At 44.6% G+C, this 17,857-nt stretch overlaps 1 protein-coding gene across 1 annotated transcript in view; it reads right to left on the reverse strand.

The window, feature by feature from the left end:
* Positions 1–1,217: 1,217 nt before the first annotated feature.
* Positions 1,218–17,857, reverse strand: part of tmem45a (transmembrane protein 45a) — a 45,684-nt gene continuing 29,044 nt past the window's right edge. Inside the window, exons 5-6 of the mRNA XM_021583381.2 lie at positions 12,964–13,106; positions 1,218–1,470 (exon numbers count right to left, since the gene is read on the reverse strand). Of these exons, the coding sequence (XP_021439056.1) occupies positions 1,374–1,470; positions 12,964–13,106 (240 nt within the window). The 3' untranslated portion in view covers positions 1,218–1,373. The remainder of the gene's footprint in view (positions 1,471–12,963; positions 13,107–17,857) is intronic.

Below are 17,857 nucleotides of genomic sequence, written 5' to 3' on the forward strand. Positions count from 1 at the left end.
TGTTCTTCTTATGTTATCATTCTTCATTTGATGTGTGTGCATTTGTCTGTTCCATTAAACAAATACAATATTTGAATGTTAAGATGTTCAGAGTTGATCCGTTAGGTGTAATAAATAGCAACATAAACAAAGCTAGCTACATCAAATCAAACTTTATTTGCCACATGTGCCGAAATACCGTGAAATGCTGACAGACAAGCCCTTAACCAACAGGGCAGTTCAAGAAGAAGAAAATATTTACCAAGTAGACTAAAATAAAAAGTAACACTAAGAATAACGAGGCTATATACAGGGGGCACCGGTACCGAGTCAGTGTGTGGGGGTACAGGCTAGTTGAGGTAATCTGTACATGTCGGTGGGGGCGAAGTGACTCTGCACAGGTAACAAATAAACAGTGAGTGGCAGCAGTGTACAAGATAAAGATGGTAATAATGTCTTCATGCGGATATTGGGCAGAGGTTGAGTGATGACATCTTATAAAGTAAGGAGAGAAACTGTCCTATAGCTACTGCTGTGTGACTTCTTTATTTTTAAAACAATGTCAGCATCTCTTCCTCTGCAGTGGCTGGGGAGGAGAGGCAGCTACTGTGGATAGGGAGAGAGACTGGGACCTTGCAGAACTGGGTTGATGGGCTTCCTGAAGTCAAACCCTGATCAGATAACCAATTGGTCTAGGGTCAGCATGGGACGTTAATAGGTGACGTAAGGATTGGGTGGGTTGCCTCAGTAGCCATGTTGCTATGGTTACTACCGTAAAAACAGTTGAAACTAGCTAGTAAGCTAACTGACAAATTTAAATTTCATAAATAATGGAGGCTCCTGTCTCAGCCTCCAGTATTTATGCTGAAATAGTTTGTGTCGAGGGGTTAGGGTCAGTCTTATATCTGGAGTACTTCTCCTGTCTTATCTGGTGTCCGTATGCTCCCTCTAATTCTCTCTTCACTCGGAGGACCTGAGCCCTAGGACCATGCCTCAGGACTACCTGGCCTGATGACTCCTTGCTGTCCCCAGTCCACCTGGTCGTGCTGCTGCTCCAGTTTCAACTGTTCTGCCTGTGGCTATGGAACCCTGACCTGTTCACTGGATGTGCTACCTGTCCCAGACCTGCTGTTTCGACTCTCTCTGCTGCACCTGCTGTCTCTTAACTCTGAATGATCGGCTATGAAAATCCAACTGACATTTATTCCTGAGGTGCTGACCTGTTGCACCAGTTTTTCCTTGCCACCATGCTTCTACATCTGCATTGCTTGCTGTTTGGGGTTTTAGGTTGGGTTTCTGTATAGCACTTTGTGACATCTGCTGATGTAAAAAGGGCTTTATAAATACATTTGATTGATTGATTGAGACTGCTAAACAGGAAGTTGTTGTTGTCCTTATAGGATCTCGTCCTCTGACTCCTGCTGTCTCTCTCTGGGTTTCAGCAGTCCCATCTCCATTGGGGGGGTTCTCTTCAATCTGGATCGTACCACACTGCAGAGGGGATAGGGGGTGAGGCATGATGAGCGTACTGTAGAATTAGATTTACCAGATTACAAACTCAATGGAGAATCTCTTTATTGAACGTGCTTTTTAGTCCATAACTAGGCTTAAAGGTCCTGAACAGTCTTTCTGATTCCCATGTAAAATAGCCTTTTGACTAAAATATCACCCATATCAAAATGCTCAAAAGCACTTTCTCTCTTACGGCTAACTTACTAGGAAATTTGAAAAGACAGAATGAGTGGGCAGAGAGCTTACTGTATATTCATGAGCTCACATTGACGGACAGCTTTTTGAAACTTGGATGCAGGGAGCAGTGTTGCAGTCAAATCATCTCAAGGAAATGTGGTGAAACACAAAGCAACTCAAACAACATTGAAATTGCATCAATTATATACAGTTGAAGTTGGATGTTTACATACACCTTAGCCAAATACATTTGAACTAAGTTTTTCACTATTTCTGACATTTAATCCTAGTAAAAATTCCCTGTCTTAGGTCAGTTAGGATCACCACTTTATTGTAACAATGTGAAATGTCCGAATAATAGTAGAGAGAATGATTTATTTCAGCTTTTATTTATTTCATCACATTCCCAGTGGTTCAGAAGTTTACATACACTTAATTAGTATTTGATAGCATTGCCTTTAAATGGTTTAACTTGGGTCAAACGTGTTGGGTAGCCTTCCACAAGCTTCCCACAATAAGTTGAGTGAATTTTGGCCCGTTCCTCCTGACAGAGCTGGTGTAACTGAGTCAGGTTTGTAGGCCTCCTTGCTCGTACACGCTTTTTCAGCTCTGCCCTTGACTTTGTTCTCCTTAAGCCATTTTGCTACAAGTTTGGAAGACCCATTTGCGACCTAGCTTTAACTTCCTGACTGATGTCTTGTGATGTTGTTTCAATATATCCACCTAATTTTCCTGCCTAATGATGCCATCTATTTTGTGAAGTGCACCAGTCCCTCCTGCAGCAAAGCACCCCCACAACACGATGCTGCCACCCCCGTGCTTCACGGTTGGGATGGTGTTCTTCGGCTTGCAAGCCTCCCCCTTTTTCCTCCAAACATAACAATGGTCATTATGGCCAAACAGTTCTATTTTTGTTTCGTTAGACGAGGACATTTCTCCAAAAATATTTTTTTTTGTCCCCATGTGCAGTTGCAAACCTTAGTCTGGCTCTTTTATGGCGGTTTTGGAGCAGTGGCTTCTTCCTTGCTGAGTGGTCGTTCAAGTACTCGTTTTACTGTGGATATACAGTGGGGAGAACAAGTATTTGATACACTGCCGATTTTGCAGGTTTCCTACTTACAAAGCATGTAGCGGTCTGTATTTTTTTTTATCATAGGTACACTTTAACTGTGAGAGACGGAATCTAAAACAAAAATCCAGAAAGTCACATAGTATGATTTTTAAGTAATTAATTTGCATTTTATTGCATGACATAAGCATTTGATCACCTACCAACCAGTAAGAATTCCGGCTCTCACAGACCTGTTAGTATTTCTTTAAGAAGCCCTCCTGTTCTCCACTCATTACCTGTATTAACTGCACCTGTTTGAACTCGTTACCTGTATAAAAGACACCTGTCCACACACTCAATCAAACAGACTCCAACCTATCCACAATGGCCAAGACCAGAGAGCTGTGTAAGGACATCAGGGATACAATTGTAGATCTGCACAAGGTTGGGATGGGCTACAGACCCATAGGCAAGCAGCTTGGTGAGAAGGCAACAACTGTTGGCGCAATTATTAGAAATTGGAAGAAGTTCAAGATGACGGTCAATCACCCTCGGTCTGGGGCTCCATGCAAGATCTCACCTCGTGGGGCACCAATGATCATGAGGAAGGTAAGGGATCAGCCCAGAACTACACGGCAGGACCTGGTCAATGACCTGAAGAGAGCTGGGACCACAGTCTCAAAGAAAACCATTAGTAACACACTACTCCGTCATGGATTAAAATCCTGCAGCGCATGCAAGGTCCCCCTGCTCAAGCCAGCGCATGTCCAGGCCCGTCTGAAGTTTGCCAATGACCATCTGGATGATCCAGAGGAGGAATGGGAGAAGGTCATGTGGTCTGATGAGACAAAAATATAGCTTTTTGGTCTAAACTCCACTCGCCATGTTTGGAGGAAGAAGAAGGATGAGTACAACCCCAAGAACACCATCCCACCCGTGAAGCATGGGGATGCTTTTGGGATGCTTTTCTGCAAAGGGGACACGACGACTGCACCGTATTGAGGGGAGGATGGATGGGGCCATGTATCGCGAGATCTTGGCCAAAAACCTCCTTCCCTCAGTAAGAGCATTGAAGATGGGTCGTGGCTGGGTCTTCCAGCAAGACACTGACTCGAAACACACAGCCAGGGCAACTAAGCAGTGGCTCCGTAAGAAGCATCTCAAGGTCCTGGAGTGGCCTAGCCAGTCTCCAGACCTGAACCCAATAGAACATCTTTGGAGGGAGCTGAAAGTCCGTATTGCCCAGCGACAGCCCCGAAAGGAAGGATCTGGAGAAGGTCTGTATGGAGGAGTGAGCCAAAATCCCTGCTGCAGTGTGTGCAACCTGGTCAAGAACTACAGGAAACTTATGATCTCTGTAATTGCAAACAAAGGTTTCTGTACCAAATATTAAGTTCTGCTTTTCTGATGTATCAAATACTTATGTCATGCAACAAAATGCAAATTAATTACTTAAAAATCATACAATGTGATTTTCTGGATGATATGATAAAAATGACATGCTTTGTAAGTAGGAAAACCTGCAAAATCGGCAGTGTATCAAATACTTCTCCCCACTGTAGATAATTTTGTACCTGTTTCCTCCAGCATCTTCACAAGGTCCTTCTGCTGTTGTTCTGGGATTGATTTGCACTTTTTGCACCAAAGTACGTTCATCTCTAGGAGACAGAACGCATCTCCTTCCTGAGCGGCATGACGGCTGCGTGGTCCCATGGTGTTTATACTTGCGTACTATTGTTTGTACAGATGAACGTGGTACCTTCAGGAGTTTGGAAATTGCTCCCAAGGATAAACCAGACTTGTGGAGGTCTACAATGTTTTTTTTCTGAGGTCTTGGCTGATTTCTTTTGATTTTCCCATGATGTCAAGCAAAGAGGCAATGAGTTTGAAGGTAGGCCTTGAAATACATCCACAGGTACACCTCCAATTTACTCAAATGATGTCAATTGGCCTATCAGAAGCTTCTAAAGCCTTGACATAATTTTCTGAAATTTTCCAAGCTGTTTAAAGGCACAGTCAACTTAGTGTATGTAAACTTCTGACCCACTGGAATTGTGATACAGTGATATAATCTGTCTAACACCAGACACAGATAAAAGGGGACAAATAAAAGTATCTTTGCCATAGATTAATAGGGTCAACTTTAATGATATTTTCTGACACCCTACAGTCAAAATTTGGCACCAGTAGAGTAGCTATCTATCTATATAAACCACGCCCCTCTGCAAATACGCCTTCTCCGATGTTGGTTTCAAGGAGGTACTTATTTAAATTAGGTAAGAGAATATAATGTTACCATTGGTGTATTAAAATGAGAGGAGGGCCTCCCGGGTGGCGCAGTGGATAAGGGTGCTGTACTGCAGCGTCAGCTGTGCCATCAGAGACTCTGGGTTTGTGCCCAGGCTCTGTCGTAACCGGCCGCAACCGGGAGGTCCGTGGGGCGACGCACAATTGGCCTAGCGTCGTCCGGGTTAGGGAGGTGTGACGGCCCTGAATTTTTCTGAACCGTCTCAGTGCTTCTCCTTCCAATAGGGCGCTTTCCCTTTAATTCCCAATTAAATAGCCAGCATCAGCTGCGCAAAAGTGGGGTTGTGATGGAGACGTGAATGAGGATGTGTTCAACCCTCAATTCAGAAGCTTCTCTATTCCGTGTGTTTTGTAGCCTAATAGAGTTTACCCAGGATCGGATACACTCTTTGCATCCGTGGACTACACCTCTCCGTTCTTCGTGGCCTTTCTCCGCTGGAGATCTGTTGGCGGATTGGATTGTCTGACTGACCGACTGACTACAACCTTTTTGTATACGGTATTTCATTTGTTTTGATGTGATGTATACTGTGATGATTTATGTAGTTAGTTGTAGTTGAGGACTTAGTAAGAGTTGATACGCTTTAAAGTTCTGTGGTAAAATAATTGTTATATTGATTGTATGATTAATACTGGGTTTACGCTACACTTGAATGAACGGACAAACATTGCGTGACTAAGGTCACGGGAGTTCCCTGAACTCCTTTACCGGGCTGGACGCTTTTTAGGCCCGAGGTACAGGACATTTCTGGAGGAACCAGAACTCATTGTGTTATATTATTATGTGTGTGTAATCATTGATGTTGCTAATACAACCCACGCAAAATAATATAGTTGTTTTTGACGTTCTTTCCAATGTTTTAAGGGTTTATGAAAAGTTTATTTCCATCCTGACTTTTACATAAGTCCTGTGTATTGGTGTAGACTTGACGGACCAGATGGGACTCCTTCCCTCCCAAACCAAAAGGAGAAACCAATGTTTTCTCTGGTAGGCACAACCTACCTGGCACCCCTATAAATAATAACCTCAAGTCAGAACCGTTACATAAAAAATGGCACCCCAGATGGGACAGCTCAACATTGAGAACTAACCAAAGCAAATATTTTGTGTGGAATTAAAACAATGGATTCACCCCAAGATAATGTGCTCATCCATATCCTACCTGTCAATGGGAATACACAGGGCCATTCTGACCATCAAGCTGACAAGACAAATCATAATGTGAATAGAGATAAGGGAGTTGATCTGGGCCAGAGCCCTGGGAATCTGAATGCTCGGTCTGGACCACATGCCACAGGTCTAACCAGTTACTCACTTATTGACATGGATCTGTGTGGAAGTACTGAGCTAGCCCTCCCTCTGACACCCAACCTTCCTCCATTGTCTGGTTTATCTCCAGAGGTTGTAGTCTTACAACTTCAAGGTGGCATCCTTGATATTCGTCAGACTCAACAACATCTCCAAACTCTTATCCACCATAAATTAAAATGTCTGAGTGAAGAGCAACAACAGAGTGCCATGGAATTCAGAAACTCACTGAGGACTCTAACCCACATGCTGACAGAGCTCAGTGAGAGTGGAAGACGGGAAATTACTGGTGCCATGGACAGGCAGTTTGACTACCAACGAAACCAACTCACTGCCACTCTCCAATGGCGCCTGCAACATCACCACACTGAGGTCCTCAAGGACGTTAATTCTGTTTTTTCTCCCATGGTTAACACTGTAGACCACTTGCAGACAGAGCTCTCTAATTGCGTTAAAATGTTGGATGACGTGTCTGTGGACATGGCCTCCATTAGGCACAACTCCTTGCACAGAGTTTCTCTGGTGTCCACTTCTGTTCAGACCTCTGAACAGCCAAGACAAGGCCATGCTGCAGCCACCCCTTGCAGGATGCAATCCACCATGCATCCTGGTGTTCATTTTCATGGTCCCATAACTCCCTCCCCCTCTATTTCCTCAATCCCTCCTATCTCGTTTGTTCATGGTGATTTGAGTAGACGTCATGTGGGGGCGATGCCCATTGAATTGCAATTTCCCACCTTTGGGAAAAAAGATGACAGTCCTGATCCGCTAATGTATCTAGAAAGATGTTGTGACTTTCTTGCCCTCAATCCCCTGGCTGACGAAGAACTCCTTGCCACATTGAGGAATGTGTTGCATGAGACAGCTCGAGACTGGTGGGATGTGGCACGTCTCACCACTACCTCCTGGGCTGACTTTGAGGCCAAGTTTTCCTCTGCATTTCTGTCTGAGGACTACACAGATGAGCTGGCAGACAGAGTCAGGAATCGAGTGCAAAGCGAGAAAGAGAGTGTCCGTGACTTTGCATACGGTTACCACTCCCTGTGCAGAAGGTGGAAACCTGGCATTGAGGAGGAAGAGGTCATTAAATTGATCTTGAAGAACATCAACCCACTACTAGCCAGTCAACTCCGAGAAAGAGTCACCACTGTCGATGGACTGGTTCGCTTGGGACAGCAGTTTGAGAAGGACAGAAAATGCCAACAGCAATATGACCAAAGAAAGAAACAGACCCCAAACAGTTACCCAAGACAGACCATCAACAACAGCCAGAGTCTCCAGCCATGACCCCTCTCATGTTCTGTTGGAGATGTAGCCAAAAGGGACATTCTTCAGCTACATGTCCAAGACCGTATCAAGTAAACCCTTCCAGAAACCACAAATCACAACAGGCCAACACACCTAACTCTCTTCGCAGGAATGACCATCCTACTCTGGGTGCTTTAACTAGAGCTGGAACCCAAAGAGTCACTGCCTACGCCCCCCCATCGACATCCCCTTCCTTTCAGTTAATACCGCACCAACTGGTGTTACCCCTGTCCATAGGCCCATGGACAGGAAGAGCCATCCTGGACACCGGGTCATCCTACACACTGCTCAATGAGAAACTGTGGAAGGAGGTTAAAGGTCCACAATACAACTTGAAGCCGTGGACAGAAGGTCCACTCTATCTGGCTGATGGTGAGGCTAAACGACCACTTGGATGGAGTGAGGTAGAGTTCCACCTGTGTAACCGCTCCTATATGATTCCTTCTGTTATCCTACAAACCAAGAACCTTGCTTTTCCTGTAGTGTTGGGAATTGATTTCATGTACTTCAGTGGTGTCCAGATTGATATCGCACACAATTGCTACTGGTTTCCATACAATCCGAGCAAGAAGCATTTCTTCCAATCAGAAGCTATGAAGTTACATGATTGGGGTTCAAATGGGGCAGTCTTCTCTGCCGTTGCTCCGGTACCACTAACCCTTGATAATCCTTCTGATGATCTCCTTTTACAGGCTGTGAGAAGAGCTCAGCTGGAACAGCCAGAGGAGTTAAGGCTGTTGGAACAGTTGCAGGATAATGCTGATGTATGTACTTCAAAGCTAGGACGCACCGGGCTCCTGAAGCACAAAATATTCCTTACACAGGAAATGCCGATCAAGCAGAAGCCATATCGTTTGTCCCCAGCGAAGCTAATCATCCAAAAGGGACTCATTAATGATATGTTAACACAAGATATAATAGAACGTTCCTCCTCTCCCTGGGCTGCTCCTGTTTTCCTCATCTCAAAAAAGACTGGTGGTCTTAGATTTTGTGTGGACTATAGGAAGACCAACAATGTTTCCCAGACTGATGCCTATCCTCTTCCTACCATCCACGAGATCCTGGAGTCATTGTCTGGCGCTGTTGTGTTCACTACCCTTGACCTCAAGTGGTTATTGGCAGGTTGAGATGGACCAGGAAAGCAAGGACAAGACTGATTTTGTCTGTGCTGAGGGCTTGTTTTCCTTTAAGGTGATGCCTTTTGGATTAAAGAATGCACCTGCCACTTTCCAAAGACTCATGGAGATTGCGTTAGGTGAGCTCAAAGGGAAGATCTGTTTCGTCTACCTGGATGATATAATTATCTACTCTCAGAACAGAGAAAGACACTTTCAAGATCTTCAAGCAGTGTTGGACAAGCTAAGAGAAGCTGGTCTGACCTTGAATATGAAGAAGAGCAACTTCTGCCAAACCTCCCTGAAGTTCCTTGGCCATATTGTGTCTTTCGACGGCATTCATGTGGATCCTGAAAAGACAAAGGCTGTACAAGACTTCCCTGTGTCAACCACACTCAAGGCCCTTCAACGGTTCCTTGGTATGGCTGGATGGTACCATCGGTTTGTGTCGAACTTCTCTCAGGTGGCAGAACCCCTCAATGCGGTGAAGTGAAAAGGAGCGAAATTCCAATGGATGGCAGAGTGCCAGACCTCTTTTGAAACCCTGAAACGACACCTCGTCACACCTCCCATTTTAGGTCATCCCAACTTTGATTGCCCTTTTGTTGTTTACACTGATGCAAGTGATTTTGGACTTGGTGCTGTCCTAGTCCAACAGACTGGACTTGGCACTGAAGAAGTGCTAGCATTCGCCAGTCGGACATTGAATGGAGCAGAATGGAACTACTCCACAACCGAGCAAGAGTGCCTTGCAGTTGTCTGGGCTTTGGAGAAGTGGAGGTACTACCTGGAGGGAAGACACTTCACTGTGGTCACTGACCATTCCTCCCTTGTGTGGGTGTTCAAGACCAACAAACCAAGTACCAGACTCAGCAGATGGGCTCTACGGTTGCAAGAGTTCACCTTTGCAGTAGAATACAGGAAAGGAAAATACAACACTGTTCCAGATGCCTTGTCCAGAGCTCCTGCTTGTGATAACGGTGGCCCTCATCTTACATGTGCTACTGTCCTGTCAAGCAGTCGAGACTCACCCAAAACTGACTTTCCCATCTCTGATGAGGCCATATGGAAAGCCCAACAGGATGTTCTAGAAGTACAGGCTTTGTACCAGACTATCCTGGAAGATGGAGAAAATATGGTCAATCCTACCACAAAGCTGACCATCATTGAAGACAAAGTCTACCGAGTTGTACAACTACCTCACAGAACACTCTACCAAATGTACATACCTGAAACTCTACACCTTCTGCTGCAACATTTCCATGAAGACCCATTAGCTGGTCATTTGGGCAGGTTCAAAACCTACAAGCGGTTGCAAGCATTACTGTACTGGCCACATCGGAGCATGGATGTGAAGTCACACATCCGAAACTGTCAGGTTTGTCAAATGTACAAACCAGAAGGTAGAAAGCCTGCTGGCAAGTTGCAGCAAACGGTGGTTACCCGACTTTGGGAAATGTTAGGAGTGGATTTGATGGGTCCATTTCCTAGAAGCTCCAATCAGAATGTGTACATGCTTGTTTTTGTAGATTACTATTCAAAGTGGGTGGAGCTCTTTTCCCTGCGTCAGGCCACAGCAAGGACCATCTCTAACATCCTTACGAAAGAGATCCTGACTCGCTGGGGAGTGCCTGATTACATCCTGTCTGATCGAGGTTCCCAATTTGTCTCTGATCTCTTTGAGGAGACCTGCCAAAGATGGAACCTGAGACAGAAGTTTACCAGGGTCTATCACCCACAGACCAACCTCACTGAGAGGGTAAATCGAACCTTGAAGACAATGATTGCTTCCTATGTAGGGACCCAGCACAAACACTGGGACAAGCACCTTCACGAGTTTCGATTTGCCCTGAATTCTGCTGTGCAAGAGTCCACTGGAGACACCTGCAGAGCTGAACCAAAGTCGTCCCCTCCGAGGACCCTTGGATATGGTGCTACAGCCCCAGCAGCTTACTCCAGACGCTGCTTGCTATGACCAGGTAGTCCATCTCCATGACTTGAGAGCTCTTGTCTCAAAGAACATGATCCAGGCTCGACTCAAGCAGAAGAGACATTATGATGAGAACAGACGAGACATGCAGTTCCAGCTTCGTAATCGGGTGTGGCTTCGCTCTCATCCTTACTCGAAAGCTGAACAATTCTTCTCGGCCAAGCTCGCTCCTAAATGGCAAGGACCATATAGGATTGTGGAGCAGATGGGCCCTTTGAACTACCGAGTGGTGAAAGAGGACACAGGTGAAGATATGCGGGTTGTTCATGTCTCACGCCTTAAGCCCTGTTACCCGTCGGCTGAGGAATTGGAGGCGATTGAGCGCCGCAAGGTCCTGGATATCTTTTAAGAGGAAAGTGAGGAGACTTTTCTCAGATTCCCAGACCCAGAAGTCTCACACCTTAAGGCCTGTGACCCTTCAGCTGAGATGCGTGAGCTCCAAAAAGTCATGAATATTTTTGTAGAGGAAAGTGATGAGGAGACCTTTCTCTGTTTCCCCGACCAAGATGTGCCTTCCAGGGCAATGGTCGGCTTTTTCCAGGGGAGGGGTTGTGTGACGGCCCTGAATTTTTATGAACTGTCTCAGTGCTTCTCCTTCCAATAGGGCGCTTGCCCTTTAATTACCAATTAAATAACTAGCATCAGCTGCGCAAAAGTGGGGTTGTGATGGAGACGTGAATGAGGATGTGTTCAACCCTCAGTTCCAAAGCTTCTCTATTCCGTGTGTTTTGAAGCCTAATAGAGTTTACCCAGGATCGGATCCACTCTTTGCGTCCGTGGACTACACCTCTCCGTTCTTCGTGGCCTTTCTCCGCTGGAGATCTGTTGGCGGATTGGATTGTCTGACTGACCGACTGACTACAACCTTTTTGTATACGGTATTTCATTTGTTTTGATGTGATGTATACTGTGATGATTTATGTAGTTAGTTGTAGTTGAGGACTTAGTAAGAGTTGATACGCTTTAAAGTTCTGTGGTAAAATAATTGTTATATTGATTGTATGATTAATACTGGGTTTACGCTACACTTGAATGAACGGACAAACATTGCGTGACTAAGGTCACGGGAGTTCCCTGAACTCCTTTACCGGGCTGGACGCTTTTTAGGCCCGAGGTACAGGACATTTCTGGAGGAACCAGAACTCATTGTGTTATATTATTATGTGTGTGTAATCATTGATGTTGCTAATACAACCCACGCAAAATAATATAGTTGTTTTTAAAGTTATTTCCAATGTTTTAAGGGTTTATGAAAAGTTTATTTCCATCCTGACTTTTACATAAGTCCTGTGTATTGGTGTAGACTTGACGGACCAGATGGGACTCCTTCCCTCCCAAACCAAAAGGAGAAACCAATGTTTTCTCTGGTAGGCACAACCTACCTGGCACCCCTATAAATAATAACCTCAAGTCAAAACCGTTACAGAGGGCTTGGCCGGTAGGGATATCCTTGTCTCATCGTGCACCAGAGACTCCTGTGGCGGGCCGGGCGCAGTGCGCGCTAACCAAGGTTTCCAGGTGCACGGTGTTTCCACCGACACATTGGTGCGGCTGGCTTCCGGGTTGGATGCGCGCTGTGTTAAGAAGCAGTGCGGCTTGGTTGGGTTGTGTATCGGAGGACGCATGACTTTCAACCTTCGTCTCTCCCGAGACCGTACGGGAGTTGTAGCGATGAGACAAGATAGTAGCTACTAAAACAATTGGATACCACAAAATTGGGGAGAAAAATGGGTAAAATTCAAACAAAAAATGAGAGGAGATTATTCCTTAATAATCCCGCCTCCTGAATCTAAGCGTTGGACATGGGATCAAACTTGATCAATGTAGAAGCAACATGTTCATACTTTAGCCATCATACTCTGATCTGGTATAATCCAAATATCATTTCATTTTATGAAAAACATGATTTTGACTGTTCATGACCTTTAATGTGTCTGGGGAAACTGCCCCCAAATCAACTAGACTCTGGTGATGATGATGAAGGAATGGAATGCTGATGTACATCATTGTGACTGTAAATATGTAGGAGGTGTTAACCCATAAGACCTCAGGGAAAGTGTTGTCTCACTGGCTGATGGTTGCAGTACAGCACCAATACAGTGAGCAGGCTGAAGGCTAGATGCCAGCACAAACATGTTAAATTAACCAATAAGAACACAGGACATGCTACATTAACCAATAAGAACACAGGATAGGAGTGGAAAGGGTGTCTCACCAGATGATGGTGCAGTACAGCACTGACACAATAAGCAGGCTGAAGACCAGGTGCCAGCAGTAACACATAGTGATAAACATCATGTTGTTATGGTCCTTCTGGTCCCACTCTGCACCACTGGGGGAATACAGGACAAACCCAATCTGGAGGGGGGCAGAGATAAGAGAGGGTTAGAGGATAGAGACTGTTCCAGGGTTTATTATTCTGTAATAGGCTCAACTAGATGGACACAAGCCGCTGCTATGGACGAAAACTGGAAAATCAGGCTGGAAAGTATGTATACAGTATGTATACAGTACACAGAAGCTAATGTGGCATGATTAATTTATTTCCTGAATTTGGCTCTAGCATTTGAACCATTTTGGATGTAAACTATTATGACCCCATTCCTAAAAGCTAAGACTCTCTGGAATGTGGATGTGCCTTCTGTTCCCCTCTATGATGATCACAGGTTGCGTTAGAAGGGAGTGTCACAAAAAAAGGCAATTAGGCCCCTCTAAGAATATAGTTGAAAAGCCTTGTCATAGCCCTTCTAAGGATAGCATTACACTCCCTGTTTAGTCTTGCTCTTGTGACTGACTGGGTTCAAACCAAGTCTCCTGCATGTCACAAGACTGTTAGCCCACTTAGCTAAAGCCCATAGGGATGAGTTCAGGAAGATAACACAAGTCTTCAAGTCTCCAGCAACGTTGCTCATCAAAAGAGTGTGGTTCATCGAATCACCTCAGTTACATTTCACCCCCCTTTGACCTCATACTCAGAGATCAGGGCACCAATATAACTGACTAGGCTTACTGCACAACAACAACACTTTCTGTGGCAACCAGAAGCAGAAGGATCCATGCACGTGATGAGCAATCTTGCCTGAGACCTGAAGACGTATTAAGACGTATTAGTTTGACTGATGGGGTTCTAACCAATGTTCCCTCTAAGCTCCCCCAGGACTACCGTGCAGGAGAAATATCAGCTCGCACAGAAAATCACGAGATTGAACTTCACTCAACTTTCTAGAGTTTTCCCCCTTAGTTAACACTATCAATGTTTCCCTTTACTGTGGGTATTGTGATCGAATCAACTCAATATCAGCCACATTCAATAAAACATACCGAAACAAAATGAACTATGCAAGAGATTTCGTTGCTGGCAGAGTGCATCGGAGTAGGATTCCATTGCATTGACAGTCACGACTCAGGCCCGTACTCTACACAGACCGGTGCGGCATAACAAATCAGAGCTGTAGTAGGTCTATATGCAAATCGACCATTGCCATATATGGCTCTGTGCCATTCATTGTGAACTGGACTGTGTTTACAGCATGAGTGGTCATGAGTAGATGTGCTTGTTTTGAGTTCAAAGCCAGAGCTGCATGTAGCCGTGTTTGTACATTTGTTCATATCCTTTGCTAGTTAGTGAGTTATTAGCCCAGTTATAGATCATTTGATGTCAGTTAATAATCAATTTTATTTTGTAAAGTGGTTTCTCTTTCAACACAACCACATTGTCAGTCACCTCCTTGTCTGAAGGACAAGTGGATTAACAGGTTAATGTCAAGCCCTGCATGTTTTTTTTCAAAAGTCTCATGGAATGTAGGCCTACATTTAACACCAAACATTGGCTGCTACTGTAGTCTGAACGATAGAACAGCTATCTCCATGTTAAAATATTATGGGATGCATTTTATCCATTATCAATTTATGATTGTAGGCCACTCTGGTAGGGCTACATTATGATCAAATAGCCACAGTAGCCTACTTGACCACTGTCTGAAACTGTAACTAAAAGTGGATACAGCCTCAGTGTTCACAGTAAAAATGTAACTTAAAGCAGGTACAGCCTCAGTGTTCACAGTAAACCTGTAACTTAAAGCAGGTACAGCCTCAGTGTTCACAGTAAAACTGTAACTAAAAGTGGATACAGCCTCAGTGTTCACAGTAAAAATGTAACTTAAAGCAGGTACAGCCTCAGTGTTCACAGTAAAAATGTAACTTAAAGCAGGTACAGCCTCAGTGTTCACAGTAAACCTGTAACTGAAAGCGGGTACAGCCTCAGTGTTTACAGTAAAACTGTAACTAAAAGTGGATACAGCCTCAGTGTTCACAGTAAAAATGTAACTTAAAGCAGGTACAGCCTCAGTGTTCACAGTAACCCTGTAACTAAAAGCGGGTACAGCCTCAGTGTTCACAGTAAAACGGTTACTAAAAGCGGGTACAGCCCTGGTGTTCACAGTAAAACGTTGTCTACCTCAGGCCAGGGGTGTTTTGACTGTACTATGTGGGAGGTATTGGGTCTCCAGTGGTGTTTTGACTGTACTATGTGGGAGGTATTGGGTCTCCAGGGGTGTTTTGACTACTATGTGGGAGGTATTTGGTCTCCAGGGGTGTTTTGACTACTATGTGGGAGGTATTTGGTCTCCAGGGGTGTTTTGACTGTACTATGTGGGAGGTATTTGAGGACAGCAGCTCTGATCTTGATGAACTCACAGATGATTATAGACAGGCTTTAAGAGATGTACAGCGTGAGATCAAAAGACAGATCCGGCTGGACAAGGAGGCATACAAGAAAAGGGTGGAGAGGACCCTCTCTACCTGAAACGCAAGGGTGACCTGGCAAGGGATTAAATCCATGGCTAGTACCCCCCACATAGGCAGGGGAAAAACCAGTGCTGACCTTGGGGGATATGAGGGCCAGAACATGGCTAATGAACTGAATGTTTTCTTCTCAAGATTTGAATCAGACAACTTTGTGTCGGAGGGGACTCACAGACCAGGCAAGGAGGGCATTAATCAGAGAGACAACAAAGAGACCAAAGATAACCCTGAAGGAGCTGCAAAGTGGAGCATGGTGGTGGCAGCATCATGCTGTGGGGATGTTTTCATCGGCAGGGACTGGGAAACTGGTCAGAATTGAAGGAATGATAGATGGCACTAAATGCAGGGAAATTCTTGAGGGGAAACCTGTTTCATTTTTCTAGAGATTTGAGACTGAGATGGAGGTTAATCTTCCAGCAGGACAATGACCCTAACGATACTGCTAAAGCAACACTCAAGTGGTTTAAGGGGAAACATTTAAATGTCTTGTAATGGCCTAGTCAAAGCCCAGACCTCAATCCAATTGAGAATCTGTGGTATGACTTTAAGATTGCTGTACACCAGCGCAACCCATCCAACAAGGACCTGGAGCAGTTTTACCTTGAAGAATGGGCAAACATCCCAGTGGCTACATATATGCCAAGCTTATAGAGACGTACCCCAAGAGACTTGCAGCTGTAATTGCTGCAAAAGGTGGCTCTACAAAGTATTGACAAATATTTTGCCACTTCAAAGTGGTAGGCATGTTATGTAAATCAAATGATACAAACCCCCCAAAAACACATTTTGATTCCAGGTTGTAAGGCAACAAATAGGAAAAATGCCAAGGGGGTGAATAGTTTCGCAAGCCACTGTAGGGTTAGTGGAAGTAGGCCTATCTACCCAGGTTTAGTGGAAGTAGGCCTATCTACCCAGGTTTAGTGGAAGTAGGGCTATATACCCAGGTTAAGTGGAAGTAGGGCTGTCTACCCAGGTTTAGTGGAAGTAGGCCTGTCTACCAAGGTTTAGTGGAAGTAGGCCTACAGTGCCTTGCGAAAGTATTCGGCCCCCTTGAACTTTGGGACCTTTTGCCACATTTCAGGCTTCAAACATAAAGATATAAAACTGTATTTTTTTGTGAAGAATCAACAACAAGTGGGACACAATCATGAAGTGGAACGACATTTATTGGATATTTTAAACTTTTTTAACAAATCAAAAACTGAAAAATTGGGCGTGCAAAATTATTCAGCCCCTTTACTTTCAGTGCAGCAAACTCTCTCCAGAAGTTCAGTGAGGATCTCTGAATGATCCAATGTTGACCTAAATGACTAATGATGATAAATACAATCCACCTGTGTGTAATCAAGTCTCCGTATAAATGCACCTGCACTGTGATAGTCTCAGAGGTCCGTTAAAAGCGCAGAGAGCATCATGAAGAATAAGGAACACACCAGGCAGGTCTGAGATACTGTTGTGAAGAAGTTTAAAGCCGGATTTGGATACAAAAAGATTTCCCAAGCTTTAAACATCCCAAGGAGCACTGTGCAAGCGATAATATTGAAATGGAAGGAGTATCAGACCACTGCAAATCTACCAAGACCTGGCCGTCCCTCTAAACTTTCAGCTCATACAAGGAGAAGACTGATCAGAGATGCAGCCAAGAGGCCCATGATCACTCTGGATGAACTGCAGAGATCTACAGCTGAGGTGGGAGACTCTGTCCATAGGACAACAATCAGTCGTATATTGCACAAATCTGGCCTTTATGGAAGAGTGGCAAGAAGAAAGCCATTTCTTAAAGATATCCATAAAAAGTGTTGTTTAAAGTTTGCCACAAGCCACCTGGGAGACACACCAAACATGTGGAAGAAGGTGCTCTGGTCAGATGAAACCAAAATTGAACTTTTTGGCAACAATGCAAAACGTTATGTTTGGCGTAAAAGCAACACAGCTCATCACCCTGAACACACCATCCCCACTGTAAAACATGGTGGTGGCAGCATCATGGTTTGGGCCTGCTTTTCTTCAGCAGGGACAGGGAAGATGGTTAAAATTGATGGGGAAGATGGATGGAGCCAAATACAGGACCATTCTGGAAGAAAACCTGATGGAGTCTGCAAAAGACCTGAGACTGGGACGGAGATTTGTCTTCCAACAAGACAATGATCCAAAACATAAAGCAAAATCTACAATGGAATGGTTCAAAAATAAACATATCCAGGTGTTAGAATGGCCAAGTCAAAGTCCAGACCTGAATCTAATCGAGAATCTGTGGAAAGAACTGAAAACTGCTGTTCACAAATGCTCTCCATCCAACCTCACTG

Source organism: Oncorhynchus mykiss, chromosome 1, assembly GCF_013265735.2.
Source record: "Oncorhynchus mykiss isolate Arlee chromosome 1, USDA_OmykA_1.1, whole genome shotgun sequence".
NCBI lineage: Eukaryota > Metazoa > Chordata > Actinopteri > Salmoniformes > Salmonidae > Oncorhynchus > Oncorhynchus mykiss.